At 41.2% G+C, this 23,929-nt stretch overlaps 3 protein-coding genes and 1 long non-coding RNA gene across 7 annotated transcripts; 2 read left to right on the top strand and 2 right to left on the bottom strand.

The window, feature by feature from the left end:
• Nucleotides 1–1,046: 1,046 nt before the first annotated feature.
• LOC105016429 (cytochrome c oxidase copper chaperone) lies at nt 1,047–3,426 on the bottom strand. Of its 3 annotated transcripts, none has more exons than XR_004576904.1 (4): nt 3,364–3,403; nt 2,854–2,977; nt 2,661–2,768; nt 1,047–1,478 (listed from the first exon to the last, which is right to left on the bottom strand). XR_004576904.1 is itself a non-coding variant. In XM_010880258.3 (4 exons), the coding sequence occupies exons 2-3, from the start codon at nt 2,967–2,969 to the stop codon at nt 2,684–2,686; spliced, it is 201 nt and encodes a 66-aa protein (XP_010878560.1). In that variant the 5' UTR covers nt 2,970–2,977; nt 3,352–3,426; the 3' UTR covers nt 1,047–1,478; nt 2,661–2,683. The 3 variants fall into 3 exon arrangements, 1 of the variants encoding a protein (XP_010878560.1); XR_004576903.1 differs by having other exon boundaries at nt 3,303–3,374; XM_010880258.3 differs by having other exon boundaries at nt 3,352–3,426.
• Nucleotides 3,427–5,439: 2,013 nt separating this feature from the next.
• On the top strand, nt 5,440–11,958 carry hcn5 (hyperpolarization activated cyclic nucleotide-gated potassium channel 5). Its single transcript, XM_010880251.3, has 10 exons — nt 5,440–5,914; nt 6,124–6,310; nt 7,977–8,081; nt 8,180–8,323; nt 8,615–8,776; nt 8,867–8,960; nt 9,105–9,232; nt 9,325–9,471; nt 9,626–9,863; nt 10,454–11,958. Exons 1-10 carry the CDS (start codon nt 5,730–5,732, stop codon nt 10,627–10,629), a joined length of 1,566 nt encoding a protein of 521 aa, XP_010878553.2. The 5' UTR covers nt 5,440–5,729; the 3' UTR covers nt 10,630–11,958.
• Nucleotides 11,959–14,742: 2,784 nt separating this feature from the next.
• Nucleotides 14,743–16,188, bottom strand: LOC105016427. Of its 2 annotated transcripts, none has more exons than XR_004574597.1 (3): nt 16,107–16,188; nt 15,002–15,130; nt 14,743–14,827 (listed from the first exon to the last, which is right to left on the bottom strand). It is a non-coding gene; the product is annotated as an uncharacterized LOC105016427 (long non-coding RNA). The 2 variants fall into 2 exon arrangements; XR_004574596.1 differs by having other exon boundaries at nt 15,002–15,123; nt 16,107–16,176.
• Nucleotides 15,373–23,863, top strand: ska3 (spindle and kinetochore associated complex subunit 3). Its single transcript, XM_010880256.4, has 9 exons — nt 15,373–15,619; nt 16,212–16,276; nt 16,389–16,560; nt 16,686–17,100; nt 17,310–17,601; nt 21,592–21,777; nt 21,945–22,036; nt 22,158–22,288; nt 23,449–23,863. Exons 1-9 carry the CDS (start codon nt 15,514–15,516, stop codon nt 23,619–23,621), a joined length of 1,632 nt encoding a protein of 543 aa, XP_010878558.2. The 5' UTR covers nt 15,373–15,513; the 3' UTR covers nt 23,622–23,863.
• Nucleotides 23,864–23,929: the final 66 nt, after the last annotated feature.

Here is a 23,929-nt window from a genome sequence, read left to right as displayed (position 1 = left end):
AAATTTCTTCTTATTTCTGCTTGCTATCTCACAAAGATATACATTTTCTCATGCATTGTTACTTTTTACTATATTCATTCTTAAATGCATTTATTTTAATATTATATATAACAAAGAAACAATGTACAGCTGAATTGCTGTAAGCAATTTTCTCAGGGGGGGTAAGACTTTTGCACAGTACAGCAATCTATTTACAGAATTTGGGACATTAGCACTGCTCATTTTCATTTAGCAGTTCATTCAGAGCATAGGCCATCGAATGACCTCTATCTCACCGCTCATTATGTTTTATATTAACAAGCTCTGGAATAATCTAGTTTTAGGTCTTGGAACCACTAATACCACTAATTAGGCTGTTTACAAATCAGATCAGTTTGGTTGTGAGTAATGGTGTAAAATATCAGAATTGGGCTGTCTGTGTAAAAACAGCCGTTGATGTAGGAATTCAGATATGTCAAGTGTTATACCAGGAGTTATTTTAAGCCAAAGTGCAAAAGCACATACCAGGGAGAGCAGCTGTCACATGGCAGCCTCAAACAGGAAGTAGAATATCAAAGGATTTCCAAAGCAAGAAGATTTTTGCAGGGTAGAAGCCAAGCTGCTTTTGTATACAGACAGCCAGGCAGGGCTAGTCCAATCCAAATTCTAGTCATAGGCAATGTCATTGCAAATTAGCTATACAAAAAGAAAATTTTTGCTGGCCTGCTTTGTTGCAACGTTGATTTGGATAAACACACGTATTGGTCACTCGCGTGTGGTTGGAGTAATGCTTTCGGCTACCTAAAAAATGGGCTGGTTTACAAACGTTTCACTACTTCTATTGTCTTGTGATGCGCCAACCTTTGGCTGGTCTAGCAACTCAGCATCGCAAAGTCTCCCGGGGCTTTCGCAATATGGCGTCTGAGAGTTTAAAACCTCTGTGGTGACAGGGGAAGAGTACTCTGCATATTCAAGTGTGCATAGTTGATAGGACAGGCTTCAATCTTGTAGCTACACGATTCATTCCATCGTGGTCCATTCTGCCATTAACAAAACATACACTCAAGTCTCACTGCATAGAATACTTTAATCCCAATCAGAGGAACAAAATATTAATAATATCATTGAAAATCAGAAAAGGTTTCTTAAAAATGCCAACCTAATGTTAGATGGTTCCTCACCCAGCAAGTGTTTATGGACCTACAGAAAGGTGTAATCAGAGATTCACTTTTTATTTCAACAGCACACTTTAGCTACTGCAAGAAAAAGGTTAACACTACTTTTTATCCCCATAAACTACCTTCAGGGTAAGGAAGCATTTAACAATAAAAAGGTTAAATTCTCCTTAAAGCCCACACACATTTTACTCAGTGCAACACCAGTAATGATTTTATTATTATCATCATCCTTGAAGTGATCAGACCTTCCCCTTGAGTTGAGATATAAATAAAAATAAGAAAAATCCAGAATCCCCTTCAAGACAGCCAGCCAACAACACACTGCAAGAGAAAAAAGATAACTAACATTAAAAAATGTATTCATATTGTGCTCAGACTTTCTGAAATGGATTCTATTCAATGTGACAGGGAAGGTCAAGCTTGTCACTATGGCAGGCCATAGCCTTTGGGGGGCCCTAGGTGACAGAACACTAATCACCTGGGATTAGGGTAAACTGACTTGCTCAAGGACAGAAGATATTTTTCACCCCACTGCAAAAGAATGGAAATGTGTCGATCCCCCTCTTGAATTATTTTTCTGCAATCAGACACCATGGAGTGTAGAGAACCTTTAGCAATTTCACAACAAGGGTAATTCATCATAATTTTTCATAGGCGTAAGAAAATATTTGAAATGTTACTAATAATTTCCTGCAATATTTCCCCATTTTGCCACAGAGTGGAAAGAAATGTTTCTTAATAGCTGTAATGGTAATTATTCATATAGTACATTCACACATTATTAATCATGGATAGGAACAGTGAATATTTTGTGATATATGCTCAGCTTATCATATTAATCAAAGAAGTGGATTAATTGATACTTTGAAGTCCGAGTTGAGATGTTGATGTCTGCAAGATTTTTAGATAGCTGGCCAAACAAACAATCTAAGCACGCAGGACATGCCCAGGGGCCCTGACCTCAATGTGTTAAATATTAGGACATTTGTTTTAATGACATCAACAGTTCAAATTACATGAGAAAGAAAATGGATGAAAAGGGAACTAGAATCCCACACTGAAAAAAACACGAAGGACAGGTCTGCAATCATTCAATTTTGTCAGCTGACCGCTGCAGACAAGTAAAACCACAGGACCCTACGATCTACAATAAACCAGACAAGCTCAGCGTCAAATGTCTTTCTTGGGCACTTGCTCTGCGATGCATACCCCCGTTCGAGTCTACCAATAACAGGATACCTGCTGATTAAACCGGTACAGTCACTGCAAGAGTGAAACCGCAGGCACCTTTTCAATACAATACCCAAAGATGGAACGTAAAGGTAGCTGTTCAGACAAGCATAACTGCATACTGTAAGAAGTAGGGCTGGTATCACAACTGCCTTGCGTCCTCCTTTCAGCTGCACCTCTGACAATATTTTCTCATCAAGTACTTGAGGAGAACCGATTATGTGAGTCTTGTTCTAGGCCTAAGACATGCACCTAGCAACAACAAATACTTACCAAGCAGAGATCAAAGAGCTGCATTAAATCTTGAATCCGAGTGCCCTCATACATTCCTTATGTGCCTCGATAAGATTCGTGCAACTTTCCTCACCCTTCTCAATGATGCTGTAAAAGGAAATTATCGTCATCAGATATACTTTCAATAAACATGCAAAACACACTCCCAAGATCTAAAACATTGTAAGCCTACCAAGCATCCCTGACTTTCTTTGTCTCAGGGCACGCACAACATGGTTTCAGTGGTTTCTTCTGCTGTTGGCCTTCATTGGCAACAGACTCGATGCTGGCAGCAGATACGGAAGACATTTTTCAGACTGTATGCAACGGTAAAAGCGATTAGCATTATGACGATAAAAGTTCATTTTTGAGATACTTTTACAAATGTGTGTTAAAGTGGCATTCGTCATATATTAGGTAGCTAGGTAAGGTAGGTAGTTATTAACTCAAAACATATTTCAAATATGTTATTGTAGCTGCCGCTGTCACCGAACTTTAACTAGCTAATACGCATGTTACGATGTATCACTTCATGAGTTTGTCAGGTAATACTCATTATTCGTGCTGAAATTCTTATTTCGCCCAACCACAATATATTATCAACATGAATGCAAATAATTCTTATGAATTCAACTAACATACTTAGATAACCGCTATGCCTTAACACACAAGGAAGCCAATGACAACTCACGTGTGTCCTTACCGTCCTTCCTTATAATTCCTTCCTTATTTTATAACTCAATTGTGGACGTCAGAAAGATTAAAGAATTACTTCCGGGTAATGACATTTCAGAAGAAAAGTCTCCTTCTGTATAAGTTGGAAAGTATTTATTCATAACCTATGGAGAAGTTGTGTGTAACATTAAAATGTAGTCATTTTTTATTTGGGGTTTAAAGCATGTTGTTAAGAAAAACGTTTTCAAGCTGTGTCTGGTTGTAGGTTTGGGAGGATAAATGTCACAAATATGTTAACATTTATTGTAAAGGGGCCGTGTGTAGAATCCTGTTTCTAAACAATAGCACTTGTCTCCTCGTGGTCTTCCCTAACCAAACGACACCGAAATAGTTTCAGCTACTCTGTGGTGGTTTATTATGGGGAGGATAGTATTGCGAGTGTCTAAAGCGAGTATAAGGAGAATACAAGTCATTGCATCATCTATTCCGTAGAAAAATATTATTTGAAACATGAACTTTAAATATTAACTGCAGATGTCTACTGTTCATTTTAGCAAGCATGTATGCTAGTAATACACCAAAAATCATAATGCCCCTTGAAAATATCTTGTCATATTTTTTACGCTTTATTTATAAAGATGGTAGGAAATGTTTTGCTTTTTTTTCCTGAAACAGTGAGCAGCTTCCAATGTTGCAGCTGTATGTGAATCAAAGGAATACCTTAATTAGACACCAGACCATCAAATGTTTACATTTTAAGCAGGACTATGTAATAAGGAATGTTGTAGGCCTTTTACTACACTAATGATCCATGCATTACGTTTTTGACAAGTTTTTAGCATTCTACGCCCTGTCAGTCTATCCCAAATGTCATGGATGAGTCTTGGTAATGCTGTTCAGGTTTTGCTTAAATATTGAGGAATGGTTAACATTTAATTAATATGTTCTACCAGGGAATACAATGTAATAGTTTTTCCTCCAATTAGTGTTGATTGTTGTAATTAAGAAAATGTTCGCTTTTAAGTTATTTAGCAGTTACTCTTATCCAGTGCAGCTTTCATACAGTGCCCCATGGGAAACAAACCCACTAAACAGTTGTTACATGAAAGATCAGTTACAATTTATTGGAAGCATGATAGTGATGCAATGCACATAAATAATGCTATACTGCATCATAGAGATGGCAGGTCGCCTAGCAGTTGACAACAGTGGGTCAGCCAATCCTGAGCTGATAATGTGGAATATCACAAGATAATGTCATGATTCTGGCCCCATAACATTTTCCTACAGTTATAGTGTTTCAGAGCACCATGGTATTTATTTAGTTGTAGTACCATAGTACATTTGTGTAAGGGAAATGTTATGAAGAAAATCATTCTTGAAGAAAATCATTCAGTAGCAATTAGTCTTTTTTTTTACATGTAGGACCAAACATAAACATGTTCAGATTGATATCCTAGGAAACAATTTAATGAAAAAAATTTGCCAAAACAATATCAATATCAATAAATATTGTTAGGAAAATAATATTTTCCCACAACATTCTTCGTGCATACAAAAATAAGTTTCATACAGGCAAACCAATATGACACAGTGAAGTTTAAGTTAGGGGCTAGTATTACCTGACAATTCTGTTTGATGTACTCAGGTTGCTTTGAAAATAGAACGCATTAGAAATCCATTAGGCCAGTCGATACATATTGATCGCATTGTTTAGAAGTTTTATTTAGTCTTGTGTGACCTTTACTTGACTCAGATTGGCAGTTAATTCCTTTTACCCCTTACATTACTGAGCTTTCATTTCTGACACGAAACACTGTGACCTCATCTAACATTCTTAAAGCATTTACTGGGAGCTTAACTAGAACAAATGGTATTTCAATATAGTATACCACCACACAGATAGACACACAGATGACTTTGTAGCATGAAACGTGTAAAAATACCAAAACCCAATGTAAAAACTTAATAGTTGTTTGTTAATTATTTGATGGTGAAAACTTCTCAGCATGTTTCTTGCTCGTTTTCTAGATCAGATGACGATAATTGTATTATTCAAAGCCAGCTATTGTATTTAGTATAAATGTAATCCCGTCCTGTCTTTTGACTGGGCTTGATTCATGGGTGCATGAAGCAGAAACACTGAATTGTTGATGAGCTGGGAGGGGAGAGAGAGGAAAAGGACAGAGAGAGAGATAGAGTGTAAAGTCTGGCAGACACTCTCCTCCCACCAAACCGCTTCAATAAGCCTTGGCCACAGGAGCTGTGATGGAAAATTACCCCGAGACCGAAGACAGGTCTGCTCAGAGCAAAGTTCGACTCGATTTCTCACCAACCCAGGGAAGGATGGCCAGCGCGGTCGGCTGAACAGAGGGTCTGTGTTTTGCTTCTGGGATGGCAAACTTTCAAGCCCCGGTCGGTACACGTACAGCCCGCACCTGTGGATGGAGAGCTATATTTCTCCCTCAGCTTAACAGGCAGTCTCTATCTGTGTATGGCAGTGAGATAGCTGTGGAGAAGGAATGTATACGCCAGCTGCAGAGTGGAGTCTGGGTCATCCACCCATTCAGCTCCTTAAGGTATTGTCTATCCTGGAACAACACAGCATAGTTAGACCTTAGGGATGTCTTGGCATTTAGTTGGTCAAAGAACAACCCAGCACAAGACAGAAAATGCCTTGGGTGTTTACCAAAGTATCTCTAAAGTGTGTATTTTAAACATGTCTCTTAGAACTGGCTGTGAGCATCCATTTTAATGTATTTAAACCCTTTCTTATTGTGTCTTCTAGGAGTTACTACATCATGTGTATGGTTGCCATCACATTCCTGAATTTGATTGGGATCCCCATGGAAATAGCTTTCTTAGATGGGTACAGTGGAGTTGGCTGGGAAGGATTCAATGTCTTTTCAGATACTCTGTTCCTGATTGATGTGGCTCTGAATTTTCGTATGGGTATCATCTCTGAGGACAGTGAGGTAAAGAGGCTCTGACTTTTTTTCAGAATCAATCTGCATTTTATAATCCCCTTCAACAAGCATGCAATCCCAATCTGCCCTATCTGTTTTCGTTTCAATAAATGAAAGGGGCCAGATTAACTGAACCGCTGGCACATGTTCTAAGCCTGCAGCTGTTATAAGCAAGAGGGAATTTACAACATTTGGAAGATAACAATTCAAAGAAGTACATTCATTCACAGAGAACTATTTACAATATAGATTAGGTAAGGGCACATTTAGTTTAATATTCTCATGAAAATAACTGGCACAAAGTTACTTAGGAGCGAGATACTTACATTCAGTCACTTCCAAAAGGATTAGCCACCTTGATAACAATGAGCAAAAAGGTTGCCTTAAATTAACACCCCAAGTAATGGGCTATATTATTATATTATTATTATTAAACTATATTATTTATACTAATACAAATACTCAAAAGGCACATTTTTGTTCTAAATATGACAGGTGTCAGTTACTTCCACCCCCAATGATTCCTCTCAATCAATTCAAACAAAATGTCATATGCATTAACATTTTATTTACAGTAAGTACTTCACAGTCTTAATTAACTGCATTGTGGTCTACCATCACTCCCTGTTCCACTGAGGTGTAAAAATGAGGTAATACACATACACATTTTTTTTCATCTATCACCATGGGATGAACAAGGAAAGGGAGGGCCCATAAAGTACTGAATATAGTGGTATCAATCATTTTGACACAGTTATTTGGAAAATGCATTTATCATTTGAGAAATGTGACTTTGGTTGATTCTTTTTGAGTCATTAATGAAGATCAATATATTCCACATTATAGAAAATTACTATATGGCTCGTTACCTGTGTTTATTTCATACAGCCTTTCCTGCTTGGCCCTGTGAGTGTGCATAGATGATGAAACATGAGGAAACATGACTGGATCATTGTTATTTTAAGGACTAGTTTATTTCAATAAAAAAATGACATATATGTTTCCTTACAATGTAAGCAGGCTATGGACCAGTTTAGACAGAAAGCTTTGGTTTAGTTTCTCTTGCTCTGTCTCCAAATGCTACCATTTCAGCATTTGTACCTGCTACAGATATTATTTTTTTGCACATTTTGTTGGAAACCTACAAAGTATCTAAAACTCTTTATTGTGAAGCTTAGCAATGTCACTTGTAGATTAATTGAACATGATGCATAAGAAATGCCACTATTGGTACCATGACCTGAATGGATTTGTGCAATGATTGCTAAAACATTAATATGTGAAAACTGTCGTGGACACTAAACCAAAGCATGGATTTCTGTCATACCTTGTCCACAGACTGCTTACAAGATAAGGAAAAAAACATGTATTTTGTACTTTGTGTGATTTATCCCTTTAGTAACAAGGATCTGTTCCAGTTTTAGGCCAAGCTTGTCTAAAATATGAATCTTAAAGTTTGGCCAGTTGAACACCCTGTCATGTTTATATTAATGAATACACTTCTCTATTAATAGCCTCTGATGTACATTCCTGGTGGCATCATTGCCTCATTCTTGGACAGAATCCAAAAACATGCAGCTTCAGTTGAATTGTTGAATTATTCATTTGTTTGAGGCATGTTACTAAGCAAACATCAATTAACTGAAAATCGACCCTCCGTTTTCCAATTTCACAGGTGGCCATCCTGGATATCAAAAAGATCCGTGTTATTTACCTAAAGAGTTGGTTCATACCAGATGTGATTGCAGCATTCCCAATTGGCTACATACTACTAATTGCGGTGATTACACATTACACCTCCAACCTTTCCAGCATAACGCTTTTTAATTCTTTCGCGAAATCATAACATAGTCATCTTTGTGTTTTTATTTGCGACAGGAGTTACAGTCTCACAGTGATACCTCCGCCTCGGGGTCCAAGGCCAGCAGGATGGTGCGAATTCTCATGTTTGTTCGAATTATCAGTCTCGTCAGGCTTCTCAGAGTTTCCAGACTTGTTCGCTTCTTTAATGAAGTTGAGAAGGTAAGTGTCAGTATTTCTATGTTACCTTCTCCCCATGCTGAAATACCACAAAGTCACATCCTCCAAAAAGAAACAAAATGTGTCATGCATAAGAACGGGGGACGGGGACCGCACAAAATGTATGCACTCTTCTACTGTACGTTGTTGTGGACATGATGATCTGCCACAACGATTAAATGTAAGCTATAGCAGTGCAAAAAAGTAAAGGGGTTGCCCTTCTGGTGGTACAGTCCAATCGATATTCCTATTGGCTTCATGTTAACCATAATGCTCTTGTTTCTTTCTCCAAAGGTTTCCAACGCCAATCTGGAGTATGTTCAGCTGTTCTTCCGTATCCTGTCTTTGTTTATGATGATGTTCCTACTGTGCCACTGGAACGGCTGTATCCAGTACTTTGTCCCGATGCTGGAGGAGTTCCCATCCGACTGCTGGGTCAGACAAGAGAAGCTGATGGTAAGCCCCACACCCGCTGAGATGTGTACCAGCTTAGCTGCACGAACAGGGTTAGCTAACCCAATACAAACCTTGCTTTCTCAATTCCAGAACGCCACCGTCGGGGAGAAGTATTCCTTTGGCGTGTTTCGCGCTCTCTCTCATATGATCCAGATTGCGTACGGCTCCAACGAGTCTCCAACAAGTGAGGGCTTGTCGATTAATTCCAATTAACATTTTGGTTCATAGAAGCTGTCAGGTTTCCAATGTGTGTTTTAGGCCAGTGCAACATCACACACTGGGTATTACGCTGCACCTACGTTTATGTACTTGGTGTTTTGTTCCCTAGATGAAGTGGAGCTGTGGGTGGTCATGACCAGCATGCTGTCTGGGGCTCTGATGTATACAGTACTGGTGGCCAATGCTGCAGCCATCATAACCAATGTAGACCAAGCAGCAAAAGCCTATAAGAACAAGGTATAGTTAGTATTAAAGGGGTTAAAGTCCTAAGCCCTGGCCCCTTGACCTTTTGTAGTAATGGCATGCCATTCATGTTTGATAATACACAGATGAATCATCTTGATGACTACATGACCTTCTTGAAGCTCCCGAATGACCTTCGGCTTCGCATCCAGAATTACTACCAGGCCCGCTACGGGGGGAGATGGTTTGACGAGAAGAACTTTCTCGTTTCAGTCTCCACAGCTCTGAGAGAGGTACGTCAGACCTGTCCTGTTCTACGGAAATTATTTAAGGTTGTCACTGGGCTCCATCGTTCATTAAACAGATCTTTGCACATTTATCCGTGTTTAATTTGAGGAATTTTATCGTGATGTGAAAAAAATTGCTTTATGTGTATGTGTAATACAGGAGATTCTGACGGTGATGTGCTCAAGTCTGCTGAACAACGTACCCATGTTCCAGAACCGAGACGTTAACTTCCTGAACACCGTCCTCCTCCAGTTTCAGCATGAGGTCTTCCAAGAGGATGATGTAATTTTTCACCGGAACGCGCCCGGGGACCGCATGTTCTTCATTGAGCACGGCCAGGTCCGGGTGGAGACAGACTCCTTCCCTCAGGAGCTGGCTGACGGAGATTACTTTGGAGGTCAGGCTCACATCCGAGTACCACATTTCAGCACAATTCATTCAAACTGTCATTTATTTGTTCAGACTAGCATTCTATTCAGGCCTTCACACAAGAGTTTGTGTAATCAGGAGATTCTGATTGTCGAACCTTATCCCTTATCCACTAGTATTCTATTCAGGTCATCACACAAAAGATTATGTAATCAGGAGATTCTGATTGTCAAACCTCATTCCTCATCTATTTCTTACATAACTGGAAAAAACCCAACCCCCTCACAAGTTATTCTTGTTCTCCTGTTCTACATTGTAGTTGAAATTTAGGCTTCTAAATATATATTGCCTACTCACGTCACCATATAATGGCTACACATTGTTTATTGGTACAACCCTCCAATTGCACATCTCATTATTATGGATTTTCTCCAATAAATGATTGACTGTCATGACCAAGGTTTAATCTAGGCATCTTAGTTTGACATTTAGCAGTGTGAAATAGAGAAAAAAAGACAATGTCCCAAGTAATCAAACTCTTACTATAATTGAGATCTTCTGTTTGACAATGCCCTAAAACATAGATATTGTTTTGTTCTTTGTCTAACCTATCTTCAGAGTCCTGCCTCATGACCAAAGGAAGGCGTTTGGCCACAGTTCGGGCTCTTACTACCTGTCAGCTCTTCTCTCTGTCCTCAGACCGCTTCCAGATGGTTTTGCAGGGATTCCCTGATATCAGGAGAGACTTGGAAAAGTTTGCAAAACAGGACAACGCAGATATGATACATTTCTAGCACAGCGCATCCATTTAATAAAGACGAAAAAATATTCCTGAACAGTTCCTCACACAGATACAAGGAACAATTTGGAACTAAATAGCTGTTTCTAAGACAAGGGTAATTTGTGAGACAACTGGTTCCAGTTAAAACCTTGAACTAGTGATATCTGTGTTTGCAGCATGTTCTTTTGTTGATAAATGTAATTATATATTACTTTTAAAAAAATAGATCTAGTTTTATAAACAAATTCAATAGTTTGATTTATTGTACCCTTTATAGGGAAGGTTGTTGGAGATTAGAGGGTTAAGATATACAAACCTCCCTACCCTAGCAGTCTTCTGAATGCAAGTAATGGGTGATAAACCTGTTGGATTTTCTAACTCTGGTTGGTTTCCGATAGTTACACAAACACTTTGCAAGCCACCTTTATGTGGCTTGCTAGGCTAATATAATCAATAAACCACAAGTTACCTAAAAACACTGTTTTAGGGTATAATCAGGCCCTCAAAGAAGGGCCTTGAAATGTGTTTGATTTGAATTGCATATTTGCAATATTAAAGCCTAAAAGGTAAGTGTAACAATTTTTTTATTCTGGGAATACCCCTCCAAAGATAAAAGGGTTCTCAGTAGAACCATTCAGAGAGGGTTCCTAAACAACCTTGAACTGATGAAAGAGTTGTTGTTATAACCATTTGGAGGGGGTCATTTGAAGAACCAACTCTACATTCAAGGTTATAGATTAAACCTGATGTAAAAGGTTCTACTTAGCATAAAAAAGTGTTCCCCTATGGTGACAAACTGAAGAACATACATATATGGTTCTACGTTGCACCCTTCTCCCCCCAGAAAACATGTTGTGTTAGTGCTGGGCTGGGAAAAAAGCCTGTGCAACCTGTAGCCCCATCCATGACCATTATTTGTGACCACGTATATATACTTGGTACTGTACAAACTGGTCAAACATTATTATACTTTATTTATATAGGGGTTTGATTACTACATATCTGTTCAAACTAAACATATCTACATATTCTGTAGATGCTAAACTGCACATCATACAACCATTAGTCTGAATTACTACTAGATATAATATAGATACAGAATAAGGACAGTGCAGATTATTGTTGCTTTTTCAACAACAACAAAAACATTTCAGGACAGGTTATGATTCAGATAGTGTTTTTGTTTTTCAAATTTGATCAATGACAAGAAATATAAAAGTATAAATGTTATTTTTTAAATAAATCCCTTTATTGTTAATGCGTCTGTTACATAATACAAGGTGCATTGGATTATGAATCAGCGGAAATAAAGAAGAAAACAAGAGTTTGAGTTGACTGAGAACATCTGGATTGTTGTTGTTCTTGTTGTTGTGTCAGCCATGTTTGCCCATCCCAGCAGATGTTAAACCTCTGCACTGGAGCCCTAGATTGCAGGTCTAGCCAGCCGTCTTCTCTTATCCAAACACACACACGGTGCCCGAGGCCAGCCTATGTTTGTACTCATACAGGTAGTAGGAAGCCGGAGGGAAGTTACACTTCATCTCCATCCTGCCAGGCACCACGTGGACCGCCACCGCGGAGCCCAGTCCCTCCCGCAGCTTCTTCAGCATACGAGAGGCCAGGTAGCTCTGGGCCTTCCCCGGGTCGTCCTCGATGGAGGCGTAAACCTCTGGAGGTGGGTTGGGGATCTTCCACTCCAGGTCCACGATCAGCTGGTGGATTCGGCTCTTGTCCAGAGAGGTTGGCGCGTCCCGGTAGCACGCCACCACATGAGGACACGGTGCTACAGATGACACAGACAGGAAGTTGTTGGGCTGAGGGGTTGTCTCCTGACCCTCTGCCCCGTCCTCCTCCGAGGGCCCAATGGCAGGGTGTAGCATGACAGCCCAGCGCAGCCAATCATAGTTCTTCTCCAGGGTCTTCAGGATGCTGGCGGCCGCCTCCTCTGGGCCCAAACGGCTCTGCATGGCGTCTTGTATCCGCTGTTGCACATCCGCCTCTGCCTGCTGCAGGAAGTAGCCGGAACAGCTCCCAACAGTGGTCTTCATCTTCCTGTAGAGGCCGCCCATGCGCTCAGACCAGGTCTTCATCAGCAGGGCCTGGTCTCGGCACGTCAGGGAGGCCTGGACGAAGAGGCAAAGTAGACCCGTGCCCAAAACAAAGTTCACCTGCGGGGGGAAGGGTAAATACTAGTATAACAAAACCTGCCATGACCCTGTGACTCGTTTTTCTGCAAATATGAGAGAAGCACTGCGACCCCCTTAGCTGATTGGTGCTCTACTAAACAAACAGATGGAATCTTGTGGGATCAGCATTAGTCGAGCCATGCTATTGGGCTATTTATATGATTCAGAAAATCTGCTGCAACAGCAGGGCCTGAGGCGATTCTTCAAGTTCACACGGTGCCCAGAATAGTGTGTATTTAATCAGTCTCACGTCAGACATTTTGCTGCAAATGTTTGTGCGTGATAAGTTCCAAGGTTAACGTAACAGATGTAATTGGATTTTTCCTAAGGTTAACACACTTTCTACCCACAAGTGTTGGACTAGATAGGGGTTCATTTGAAATATGCAACAGCGTTACAATTGTCTCTGTTTTAACTAACTAAACAACCGTTAGCTTGTATTATTAAAACATTAAGGGCTGTGAGTCTGTCTCCACAGTCTGTATGTACGACCCTGCTAGCTGTGGATTTGACATTAACACAAACAGATAAGGGCACTGGCAAATAATATGTTAGCTTAGTGTTTATTTGACAAATTATTTTAGTATAACAGTTGGATCAAGGGTCAAGTACAGACAAAAGGTTTTGATCTTTTGAACTTTTTCCTTTAAAACGCCAGTCCTCTTTTCTATATCAACAAGGTTGTGCTTGCTGCTGGTTACCCACTCATCCACCTTTATACCAAAGACATTATCCTGTATACAACACTATGCTGACCAAACAACAACATAGCTTTAACAACATCCAACATGGCTTCTTTGACCTTTTCCTATTACCTAACACCGAACAAAACTAAATGTATGCTTTTCAAGTGGGTACAAATTGAACCTGCGAGTCCCTTACACAGCTACCCCCTGAATGGGTTGTGTGGGTCATGGAGTGTGTTGAACACTAGAAATATTTAGATAGATGGCAGGAATGTTCTCTCATGTTTCACACCCATATCCCCCACCTTAGGTTTAAAGTTAATAAAAAATGTCTTATTCCACAAGAAAGCCTCCGCTACCAAGTAAAACACCTAAAAACGACCAACCTGTGTATCCTGGATAACGGTTACATCTGCTTTGTCATTGGCGCCCACCTTCAACACTGGTCACTGTGACCTTCAAACTTTTTTTCAACTCACTCTTGTTACATACACGACACCAGACCAAACTTATTGCTAAATTCCCCCTAGGCAAACCAACCCTTTACCTTACTAATCAACATCTGCTATTCCGGTAACTTGTGCTCTGGTAGGTTAATCTGTGTGTTGGCCTGTCCCCTTGTAACTGTATACCTTTGTCTAGGTCGTCACTGAAAATGAGTATCGGTTCTTAATCAACTTAATAGGTTAAAGAGCGGTGAAAAAAGAAAGACGTAATGGACTGTGTGCCAATGATTTATACCTCCATTGGTTAGAGACAGTGTGCAACACGATGACCTACTTCGGCTGTTGGGCATTGTATGCTGATAGCTAAAGGTGTCCTGATCCACACTGACCTTGACACAGAAATCCCTCATCTCCCAGCGTTTGGGCTTGCTGCTCTTGACCAGCTCCTCCAGCAGGGTGGGCTGGGTTGTCAGAGCGGACACCCCCATCAGCCTATTGTGAAGCGCGGTCAGCTGCCTCTCCAGACGGTAGTCAAGGACGTACTGGAGGAACACATCTGTCTCCCGTTTGGTGAACTCAGGCTGGGCCCTGACGGCCATGCCAAGCTGGTAGTAGACCACGGCCAGGTCATCCTCCAGGCGATGAACCTCCTGGTCGGTCAACAGGCCCTGCCCTGCAGTACCCAGTTCCTGGTCTATGTAGTCCAGGTTCTTTCTGGCCAGGTCTGTTTCTTCGGGTGAGGTACTGCCACCAAGGTAGTCACAGATGCCCTCTACCAAGGTCCTCATGGTTTGCATGTAACCAACCGGCTCCAGCACCTTCCCGAACATTGCCATGGCTAGTTGGATTAACTTACAAAATATCTGTCCTGTGTAAAATTGAACGCTGAAGTGCTGAAGAAACAAAATATAAAATAAGTAATTACAGTAGTTTATACAAATACATAGTAGTTGATATTTAGAAGGCCAATATCTACTAACTGTAAATTCCCTAATCATTTACTGTCAATCATTGTTATATTATGCTATTCAGAATTACATGTAAACTGGCTGTGATACATCACTCACCTGTAAGAATGTTTCTCATAGCAGGTATGTGGTGACCTTCACTGTTTCCTCAGTATTTATACAATCCTGCATAATCAGGGATCTGATAAGATGGTCCTCCACTTTTCAGCTCTATTAACCTTCTGAATGCTCAAGAGGGTTAAAAGCAGAGTAAAGGAAGTGGAAGTGAATATGAAAAGAATGTTAATCATTAATGTTATGACAATGGTAAGTCATTATTGTTATATATTATCATGTGTGCTACAAACTGATGTTTTGTTTATTGATAAGTCCTCCTCAAAAGTAATCAAAAATCTGTCAAAGAAAATGAAAAAGTTAAAAACCCCACGACGATGGGTGGCAGTATAGCATTTTTTCCTGGGGATGCATTATCTTCTCTTCTTCGGTCTTAAATACAAAAGGAGGTCGCGCCAAATTCAAAACGTATGATGTAGTTAGCTGAACATACAGTGAAGGTTTTCGGGATTTTATTTAAACGATACACCGTAACTTTTAGAGACTTCTGCTTACAGATGGACCCGACGGCACGTTTTTTCGGAAAGTTGCGAAACCTAGTCGTAAACTTGGAGACCGAAACTGCCAGTCTTCAGCAGGCACATCAGAACAACGACGATGAAGGTAAAGTCTATAGCTAGTAGTACTAGTATTAATGACTAATGTTCTTTATGTCTGACATAGCTTGGATAAGTACAGTACAGTAACCTTGCCAATAATAGTCTAAACGAATTGGCCAACAGCTCTTATGTTCCATTGAACGTCACCTGTTACCGCAGCACATTTGCCATTCCACCGCCGGCTATCGGTATACAGACGTTATTAAACCCTTAATAAAATTCCAAAATGTATGTGCTTGTTTTCGCATACATACACCTTCATTCAAATTTTTAGGCAGTGCGTAAGCGAGACATGGAATTCATGTTTGATTTTGGATTAAAGTAACGGTACTGAGTAGCATTCCACTGTTTTAGACAATGACAGTGTTCCAGTGACGCAAACAGTGCCCATTCAAACCGTGGAGAACATTGCAAAAACCGCCCACTACAGTACACATTAGAGAAATCTCGGACAAGGAACGTTTCTGTTTAAATGACCGTACGATACTTACAGAGGTATAATGGTATAAGTGCTGACGAACTTGATGCCAGGTGGTTTCGCCACTTCTGTTTCCTCTAAACGGTTTGTTTAGCTAATATATGTCAACCTGTTTCAGATCGTGACGTCGAAGTTGCTGTGTCTGCTCTACATGAGTTGCACTCGGAGGTCAGGGCCCTCAAGGTAACTTCCAACTTGGCGGCTGCTGGGTTTTCTTTCTCTTGCAGTGAGCTTGGTAGCTAATAACGTATTCTAAGCTGTTCATAAATATTCACACAACTGGCTTGTTTTCCAGGGCCAGGTAAAGAAGCAACTGCTGGCCCAACAGGTGGAGGAGGATAACATGAGGAGCTTCATAACGAAGTGTATGGTGCTAAAGCAGAGGACCACAGAGGACATCCAGAGACTAAGGAAACACTATGAAATATATGGCTACAAAGCACCTACGAACATACAGAAAAATCCAGGTAAGAAAGTATTGCCATTTTAACCTTCAGTTAAGGAAGGTTTGGTTTACTTTACATATTTCTAACCGAATGTTCCCATCCGAAATGCTGTGAATTGATCTAGAGCGATCGTCTCTCTCCTACAGAGTCAAATAGTCAGGATTCAGATGCTTCTGCTATGGAGGATGAGGCAGAGTTAGGAGAGGAGGACCAGGTGGAGGTAGAGGGACATCAGCCCTCTGTGCCCTACGTTGACCCAATGCGTACCCCCCAGCTCTCAGACTTTGGCCTGTCAAAGATCCACCTGAAGAGGGCATGTGGTGGCACAATGTTTTCCAGCGTTGAAACCCCCACACCCACGAGGACCTTCCACCTGCCCTCTCTGGTCTCAGCCATGCAGCCACCCATCCCCAAAACCCCCAAGTGCACGCTGCGCATGGACGAAGACGACGAGCTCCAGACACCCCGCATAGTGGACTTCGGCCTCTCCGAACACACAATGTGTCTCAACAACGACTTCACCATGGATCTTCAGTGCAAGCAGTCTTCCAAGCTTCTCAGGTGTGTTGTGTACTGTTGGTCTCTGTGGTGCTGTATCGGTCAGCCGCGACCTCTGCTGCTCAACTGACTTGGATCAACAGTGTGTTTGGTTAACAGCCTCCGAAGGTCCATCCATCTTTGTCCAGAAAGGGATGCCCCATGTTCAGCCTTCTTATGTAGGTGACGTCCTGTGCTCTAAGTCTTATAGAATGCTGTTGTTCTGTTAACAGTGGATCGGTGTCCTCTGGCTTGGGAGTAATGTCGCCGAGACCGGCACATGTCCTCTCCGCCCCGCTGTCAAATCCAATGGCGCACCACCTGGCTACCATGGAGTCCCCCAAGGCCCCCGTGTTTTCTATCCCGGGTCTGAAGATCACAAAGTTGCCGCAGCGCGCCCCGTCCCCTCCTCCGCGGGGAAGCAATGACCTGGGGTCTCCGTGTCGCCTTGGCAACCTCCAAGGCACCCCTGAGGTCCCGGCATTTGAGACGCCGTACATCAACAGACTGCTTAGTACCAGGAAGGTGCGTCTAACTTTCAACCGGTCTGTTTCTGTCAGCGTGCTCCATGCAGTACTACACGTTATGCTCACACAGAGGGATTAAGCGTCTGTTGTATAGTGAGGGGGATAAAGGTAAACCACTTCCACTGTTACGGAGTAGACCGCTAGGGAAATTAGTTCAGGGAGAATCTATGACCTTTTTGATAATTTTATATCTAATAGTCTGACTCCATATTGTTTGTGAACAGACGCAATCATAAATGACCATGGTATGCTGGAAGTTCTTAGAAAAGGTAGCTAAACTTTCGTCACAAGCCAAACATTTAAAACTTCATGTTTTTCACGGCCCCTACGTTATCCTCAATGCTCCTCATTGGTCAAGTACAGAAAACAAGGGATTGTGTATCAAGCTGGCACTCAGGGATGGCTAGTCTGGTCACTTCGATGTGTGTGTGCCTGCCCATATCAGTTATCATAAGCACCCCTAAGGTGGAGGTCATTTAACACTAACCGTACTGTGAAATAGCATGTGTTCATGGGGCTAAACAGACTCATTCGAAATCCAAGACTCAGGGATTCCAAGTCTGGTCACTTAGACACTTATGTGTGTGTAATTATCAGTGGCCCTACGAGCTCGAGTATTAAGATGAATGAGCAATGCCGTAGTAATTTATATTCCAAAGTAATACAATTTATTCCAATTACGTAATGAAGTTACACTACAAAACATAGTTATATACAAACACAACAATTATAACAATTCATACTATAAGTCTACTTAATATAAGTCACTATAGCACAAAGGTGTGCCAAGAGCTTCTGTTAACAACAGAGTCCAAGAACTAAGTCAAGCTTCACTGTTTATCCCAACCAGCATTCACACTTACATATATCCAATTAGCACCATCCAAAGCTAGACACTTGGTCTTGCAGGATTCTTCATCTGGTAAATATTTACCTGTAACAAACGATACATAACGTGCAGCAATGAAACCTATTGGAGAGTTTATCCCTTTATGGGACACACATTAAAAGACCATACATCAGTGCAGTTAATCCAATTAAAGTCATATTTGTACTTTATTGATTTGTCAATCCACACACCTGGTTGGTCTTGAGCAGATGGGGTTACCTTGGCCCCCACCGTGTACAGTGGGGCAAAAAAGTATTTAGTCAGCCGCCAATTGTGCAAGTTCTCCCACTCAAAAAGATGAGAGGCCTGTAATTTATCATAGGTACCTTTCAACTATGAGAGACAAAATGAGAAAAAAAAATCCAGAAAATCACATTGTAGGATTTTTAATGAATTTATTGGTAAATTATGGTGGAAAATAGGTATTTGGTCAATAACAAAAGTTAATCTCAATACTTTATGTACCCTTTGATGGCAATCACAGAGGTCAAACCTTTTCTGTAAGTCTTCACAAGGTTTTCACACACTGTTGCTGGTATTGTGGCCCATTCCTTCATGCAGATCTCCTCTAGAGCAGGTACGTTTTGAGGCTGTCGCTGGGCAACACAGACTTTGAACTCCCTCCATCTATGGGGTTGAGATCTGGTGACTGGGCCACTCCAGGACCTTGAAATGCTTCTTACGAAGCCACTACTTCGTTGACCGGGCGGTGTGTTTGGGATCATTGTCATGCTGAAAGACCCTGCCACGTTTCATCTTCAATGCCCTCGCTGATGGAAGGAGGTTTTCACTCAAAGTCTCACGATACATGGCCCCATTCATTCTTTCCTTTACACGGATCAGTCGTCCTGGTCCCTTTGCAGAAAAACAGCCCCAAAGCATGATGTTTCCACCCCCATGCTTCACAGTAGGTATGGTGTTCTTTGGATGCAACTCAGCATTCTTTCTCCTCCAAACACGACAAGTTGAGTTTTTACCAAAAAGTTCTATTTTGGTTTCATCTGACCATATGACATTCTCCCAATCATCTTCTGGACCATCCAAATGCTCTCTAGCAAACCTCAGACGGGTCTGGACATGTACTGGCTTAAGCAGGGGGACACATCTGGCACTGCAGGATTTGAGCCCCTGGCGGCGTAGTGTGTTACTGAAGGTAGCCTTTGTTACTTTGGTCCCAGCTCTCTGCAGGTCATTCACTAGGTCCCCCTGTGTGGTTCTGGGATTTTTTTTGACCCCACGGAGTGAGATCTTGCGTGGAGCCCCGGATCGGGGCTCATTTTGTCTCATTTTGTCTCTCATAGTTGAAGTGTACCTATGATGAGAATTACATGCCCCCCCCGTCTTTTTGAGTGGGAGAACTTGCACAATTGGTGGCTGACTAAATACCTTTTTGCCCCACTGTAAGTCCGTTCTTTTCAGCAAGCAAATAGGCCCATTGGTCTGAGATTAGGATGTCCTACTGAGTTAAGATGCTAGGCAACACAGCATCTTCAACCTTCCAAAACACATCTTTCATTACACTACAGAAATCCCCCGTTTGGCCCCCGTCAGTCTAAAGCCAGTGACGTTGCAGTGGTGTTCCAGAGAGATGTCACGGATCTGAAATAAGAACATTGTGCCAGAGTTATAATCACTAGGAGGCTCGCCACCACACAGCTGCCATAGACATAGTCCCACCACGTATATTCATATCTCGCAGCCAAAGTGGAGGCGCTGGTCAGTATCTTGGCTGGCTGTCTTTGCACGGTTTACTTCCACCTGTGCCTGACTGAGGTGGTAGTTGGTGTCCTGTAGAAGCTGTTTCACTATTACCATGGATTCTGTCAACGACTGGGTGTTTTCCCTCATAGAATGTGTCCTCCCACCAGGTTGCAATGTCTGTGTTCATTGGGACTCTACCTAGGATATGCAACTGGCCCAATGTGACATCCTCTGTCATTTCCAAACAGACAGTGTGGTTAGCTGGACCGGTTAACCCCCGTAGGAGAATGAGTTCATTTCACTGATGACACAATTGAGTATTTGACACTTGGATGGCATTAGCATAGCCGTGTAGAGAATGTACAGTAATCCGTTTTGTATCGTTTATAGTTACCGATTGTAATGTATTACATGTGCAAATTACATAACTAGCAGTCTCATGACATGATCTTGTAGTTGCCAACATGTCAGTTCCATTCCCACTAAAATAGCCGGTGAAGTGATCCAATTTGACAACTTGGTTGTTAACGGCAACACCTAATGTGTAAATAGAGTTTGGAAACAGCTGTTCTGGTAGGAAAAAAGTTATAAAAACCAACCGTTTTGTCCAATTCAAGTGAAACAATAAGATCATTGATGGTGTGGGGTCTTACCCAAACAGAGATCTAATGTCTCCTGCCGTGCCGCTGCGAGCAAGTCCTGGTTCGACAAGCCAAATCCAGTTCTGACTGAACAGCCTTTATGATGTTATTACCCAGTGTCAGATGCTGGAAACCTGTAGCCACTTGGTTTGAAATCCAAGCCGCATACTGTGATTTCCTGGCCAATTTATGTATTGGACAAGGAGTTACCAGCCCCAAATAGGCCAGTCACATCTGAAATTACGTCTTGTGTGGGTGTGTGTAGCTCGGACAGCTAATCTGCCTTTATAATCTGAAATCAGAGCCTCCATTTGTCTGTAACCATGTGTAAGTTCTGTCGTCCTTACTGCGATGGGCCTGGAATGCTGTCAGAACGTTGGATAGGTTGGAGGACACATGGATCATAACTAGATATACATCATGCAAAAGGGTCTCGTTAACGTTTCTTTAAATTTGGGAATAAAATTTTATTTGTTTGAACCCTGGCCAGATGTGTAATATGTTGTTCATGTGCATAATCTGTATGTAGAATCCATATCGTAAATCAGTCATTCAAGTCCACATTTTAAAGTGAGCGGTTCTGATGATCTGGGGCCCAAATCAGCATGTAGATGACATTACACACATTTTGGAGAACGGTTTCTACTTATCAATGGCGTTTTTACAACCAGTGGCCAAAAGTCACAGAATGTGTCCTATAAATTTGAATGTAGGCATTTTTCCCTCACTGCTTCTTATTGAACATCCCTGTCTCTAGAGGGGTGCTGCTGGTGGTGAAGCAAGGCTTGAGCAGAGTATTGGGGCAGGAGAGCCCCCTTTCCTAGAAATTGATGGTCCCACCCAGACATTCAACCTTGGAACCCCGCTTGTCAGAGGACATTGCTCTGAGCCACCCACCCCCGAGATGCCGGACCTAAGCTCTGTAACACAAGACATCTTTAAGGTGAGTGGACTGGAAACTGGTGGAAGTTATTTTTGTTCTAAGAAATATGGGTACTACTGTGCCTTTCCTGTGTACAGACAGATGGGGGAATATATTTCATGTTTGTTGCTATAATATTTTATCCTCTGTGCTGGGTGTTTTTTGTGGGTTTGTCTTTGATCTCACAGTTAATTTCCCAGAGCAAGAAACTCCCAACCATAGAGATTCAGTCACCGTTAAAGCCATCAAACATCCACACTGTAACAGGAAAGGAGAACAGGTAAACTCTCATAATGTCACAGAGAAAATAACAGGTTTATAAACCAATCTTAAAGGTAATCCATCTCCAGTAGATTTAGTTACTACTAATCATAGCTCTAATCACTCTGTTCCTTCTCCAGGGCCCAAAGTTTAGCTGTGATATCAGAGATGGAGTTCCTGAGTCATCCAAGTTACCTCAGACAGATTCCTTTGACCAGTCTTAACCAGGCCATTCAAAAGATCAACAGGGCTACAGAAGAACAAGGTCATGGTCAGTCAGAGGTTAATTTAAAAAGAAAAAAGGACCTGAAGGGTTTTTAAAATTCACAAAACCATAAAATACACCCGAGTTTAAACAGTTCTACATAAGAGTCGACCAAAATGTATCCAACAGCGTTCTGAGATACCATTTTGAGATGGTACACCCCCAGTAAAGTTGTCCCTTTTAATATATTCGGACACAAGGATGTGTGAGCTAAATGGCCAACCACAATTATTTAAATGTAATTTCTTGGTTCAACTAGTCAAGTGACCCATTCATTTTTACCATAGACATTTCAAAAAAAGACTGGTTATGGATGTTTGCAATGATCAATCAGTCCGCAAAGCTATCAAGTTAACAATCTCCTTCAAAGCTCAGAAATCAGTACTGCAAAATGTAGATATATTAGAAAAAAGTAAAGGGTACAAGACTGTACCTTTTGGAGTGTGAGTGGGAAAATCAACTACTTATCCCATTAAACATTTGCATTCTAGAGTGTCCAATCACCAACGTCATATACCAACTCTAAAGCATGGAGGCGGTGGCATTTTGGTTAAGCTGCCCCTAAGGAGAATTCCTAAGGAGAATGAGGCCATCTGTCAATATGCTGAACTGAACATGGATCTTTCAGTATGAAAATAATTCAAAACAAAAGCTACAGAAATTAACAGAATGACTCGAAGGACAGTTATGGAATGGCCAAGTCAAAGCCCAGATATCAAGCCTATCGAAATGCTCAGGGGGGACTTGCCCCTGAACATGATTCACAGTTAAAGCCGTATGGTAAAGATTGGGAAGGAATTCCCCCAGTCAATGTAAGAGACTGATACAGTTACAAGAAATGGCTATATGAAGTTATTTTGGTAGATGTGGCAACACAAGCAATTGAAGCTAAGGATGTATGAATTTTTTACACACAACTACATTTGTTAATATTGGATTAATACATGATTCCAAAAGATAATCTTTCAGTGTCATTTGTTAGATTAGGTAACCTTTATCTGGAAGTATTATTTAATATTACATATCCATAAATCAAAGTATGTAATGACAACTTTCCCGGGGAGTCAACTTTTTCACAACAGTATATTAATTGCTTTCCATTCTCTGACTATTGACTGTCAAGACATTTTCTGCATTATACCTGGTCTCTGATGTGCCTCCTCCAGGTGGTGACTTAGGCCCTGCAGGGTTTTCCATGGAAGAATTGAAGAGGATTACAGGGGTGGGCACCAAGACCCCTATGTACGTCCTGTGTCTGACTGAGATGAAGAGGCTGGAGCGTGTGCAGGGAGTAGGAAGCAGTGACGTGTACAAAGTCCTGTTACAGACACACATCTGATTAGGAATACAATGACATTTCCTATCTTTTTTTAAATCTCCCAAAGGACTTAAGCCTACTGAGTGAAGTCCCATTTGCCGACTGACCTGATACCCATAATTTGATGAGTTTATACACTTTTGTTTCAGTTCTCTAAATTCTGTAGGTTCACAACTAAACTCAAATTCACACTTCTGTAGCTGTCTTGTCTGTGTAATGTATTGTGTGCATATATAACCTCCAATAAATATAATTAAGCCTGATTGCTTAATTTAGAAGTAATCTATCGAACAACATACCTGTAAATGACAACTTGAGCATCATAAAAT

The sequence above is a fragment of the Esox lucius genome, chromosome 16 (assembly GCF_011004845.1).
Source record: "Esox lucius isolate fEsoLuc1 chromosome 16, fEsoLuc1.pri, whole genome shotgun sequence".
NCBI lineage: Eukaryota > Metazoa > Chordata > Actinopteri > Esociformes > Esocidae > Esox > Esox lucius.
The sequence above is the reverse complement of the archived record's forward strand: the minus strand, read 5'-3'. Positions and strand labels throughout refer to the sequence as shown.

Coding starts and splice junctions, on each gene's coding strand:
- hcn5 (XM_010880251.3), top strand. CDS start 5,730: ATGGCAAACTTTCAAGCCCCGGTCGGTACACGTACAGCCCGCACCTGT. Junction 8,082..8,179: donor GCTACATACTACTAATTGCG/GTGATTACACAT, acceptor TATTTGCGACAG/GAGTTACAGTCTCACAGTGA. Junction 9,472..9,625: donor TCTCCACAGCTCTGAGAGAG/GTACGTCAGACC, acceptor TGTGTAATACAG/GAGATTCTGACGGTGATGTG.
- ska3 (XM_010880256.4), top strand. CDS start 15,514: ATGGACCCGACGGCACGTTTTTTCGGAAAGTTGCGAAACCTAGTCGTA. Junction 16,561..16,685: donor GAACATACAGAAAAATCCAG/GTAAGAAAGTAT, acceptor TCTCTCCTACAG/AGTCAAATAGTCAGGATTCA. Junction 17,602..21,591: donor GACTGCTTAGTACCAGGAAG/GTGCGTCTAACT, acceptor CCCTGTCTCTAG/AGGGGTGCTGCTGGTGGTGA.
- LOC105016429 (XM_010880258.3), bottom strand. CDS start 2,969: ATGTCTTCCGTATCTGCTGCCAGCATCGAGTCTGTTGCCAATGAAGGC. Junction 2,769..2,853: donor AAGAAAGTCAGGGATGCTTG/GTAGGCTTACAA, acceptor TTCCTTTTACAG/CATCATTGAGAAGGGTGAGG.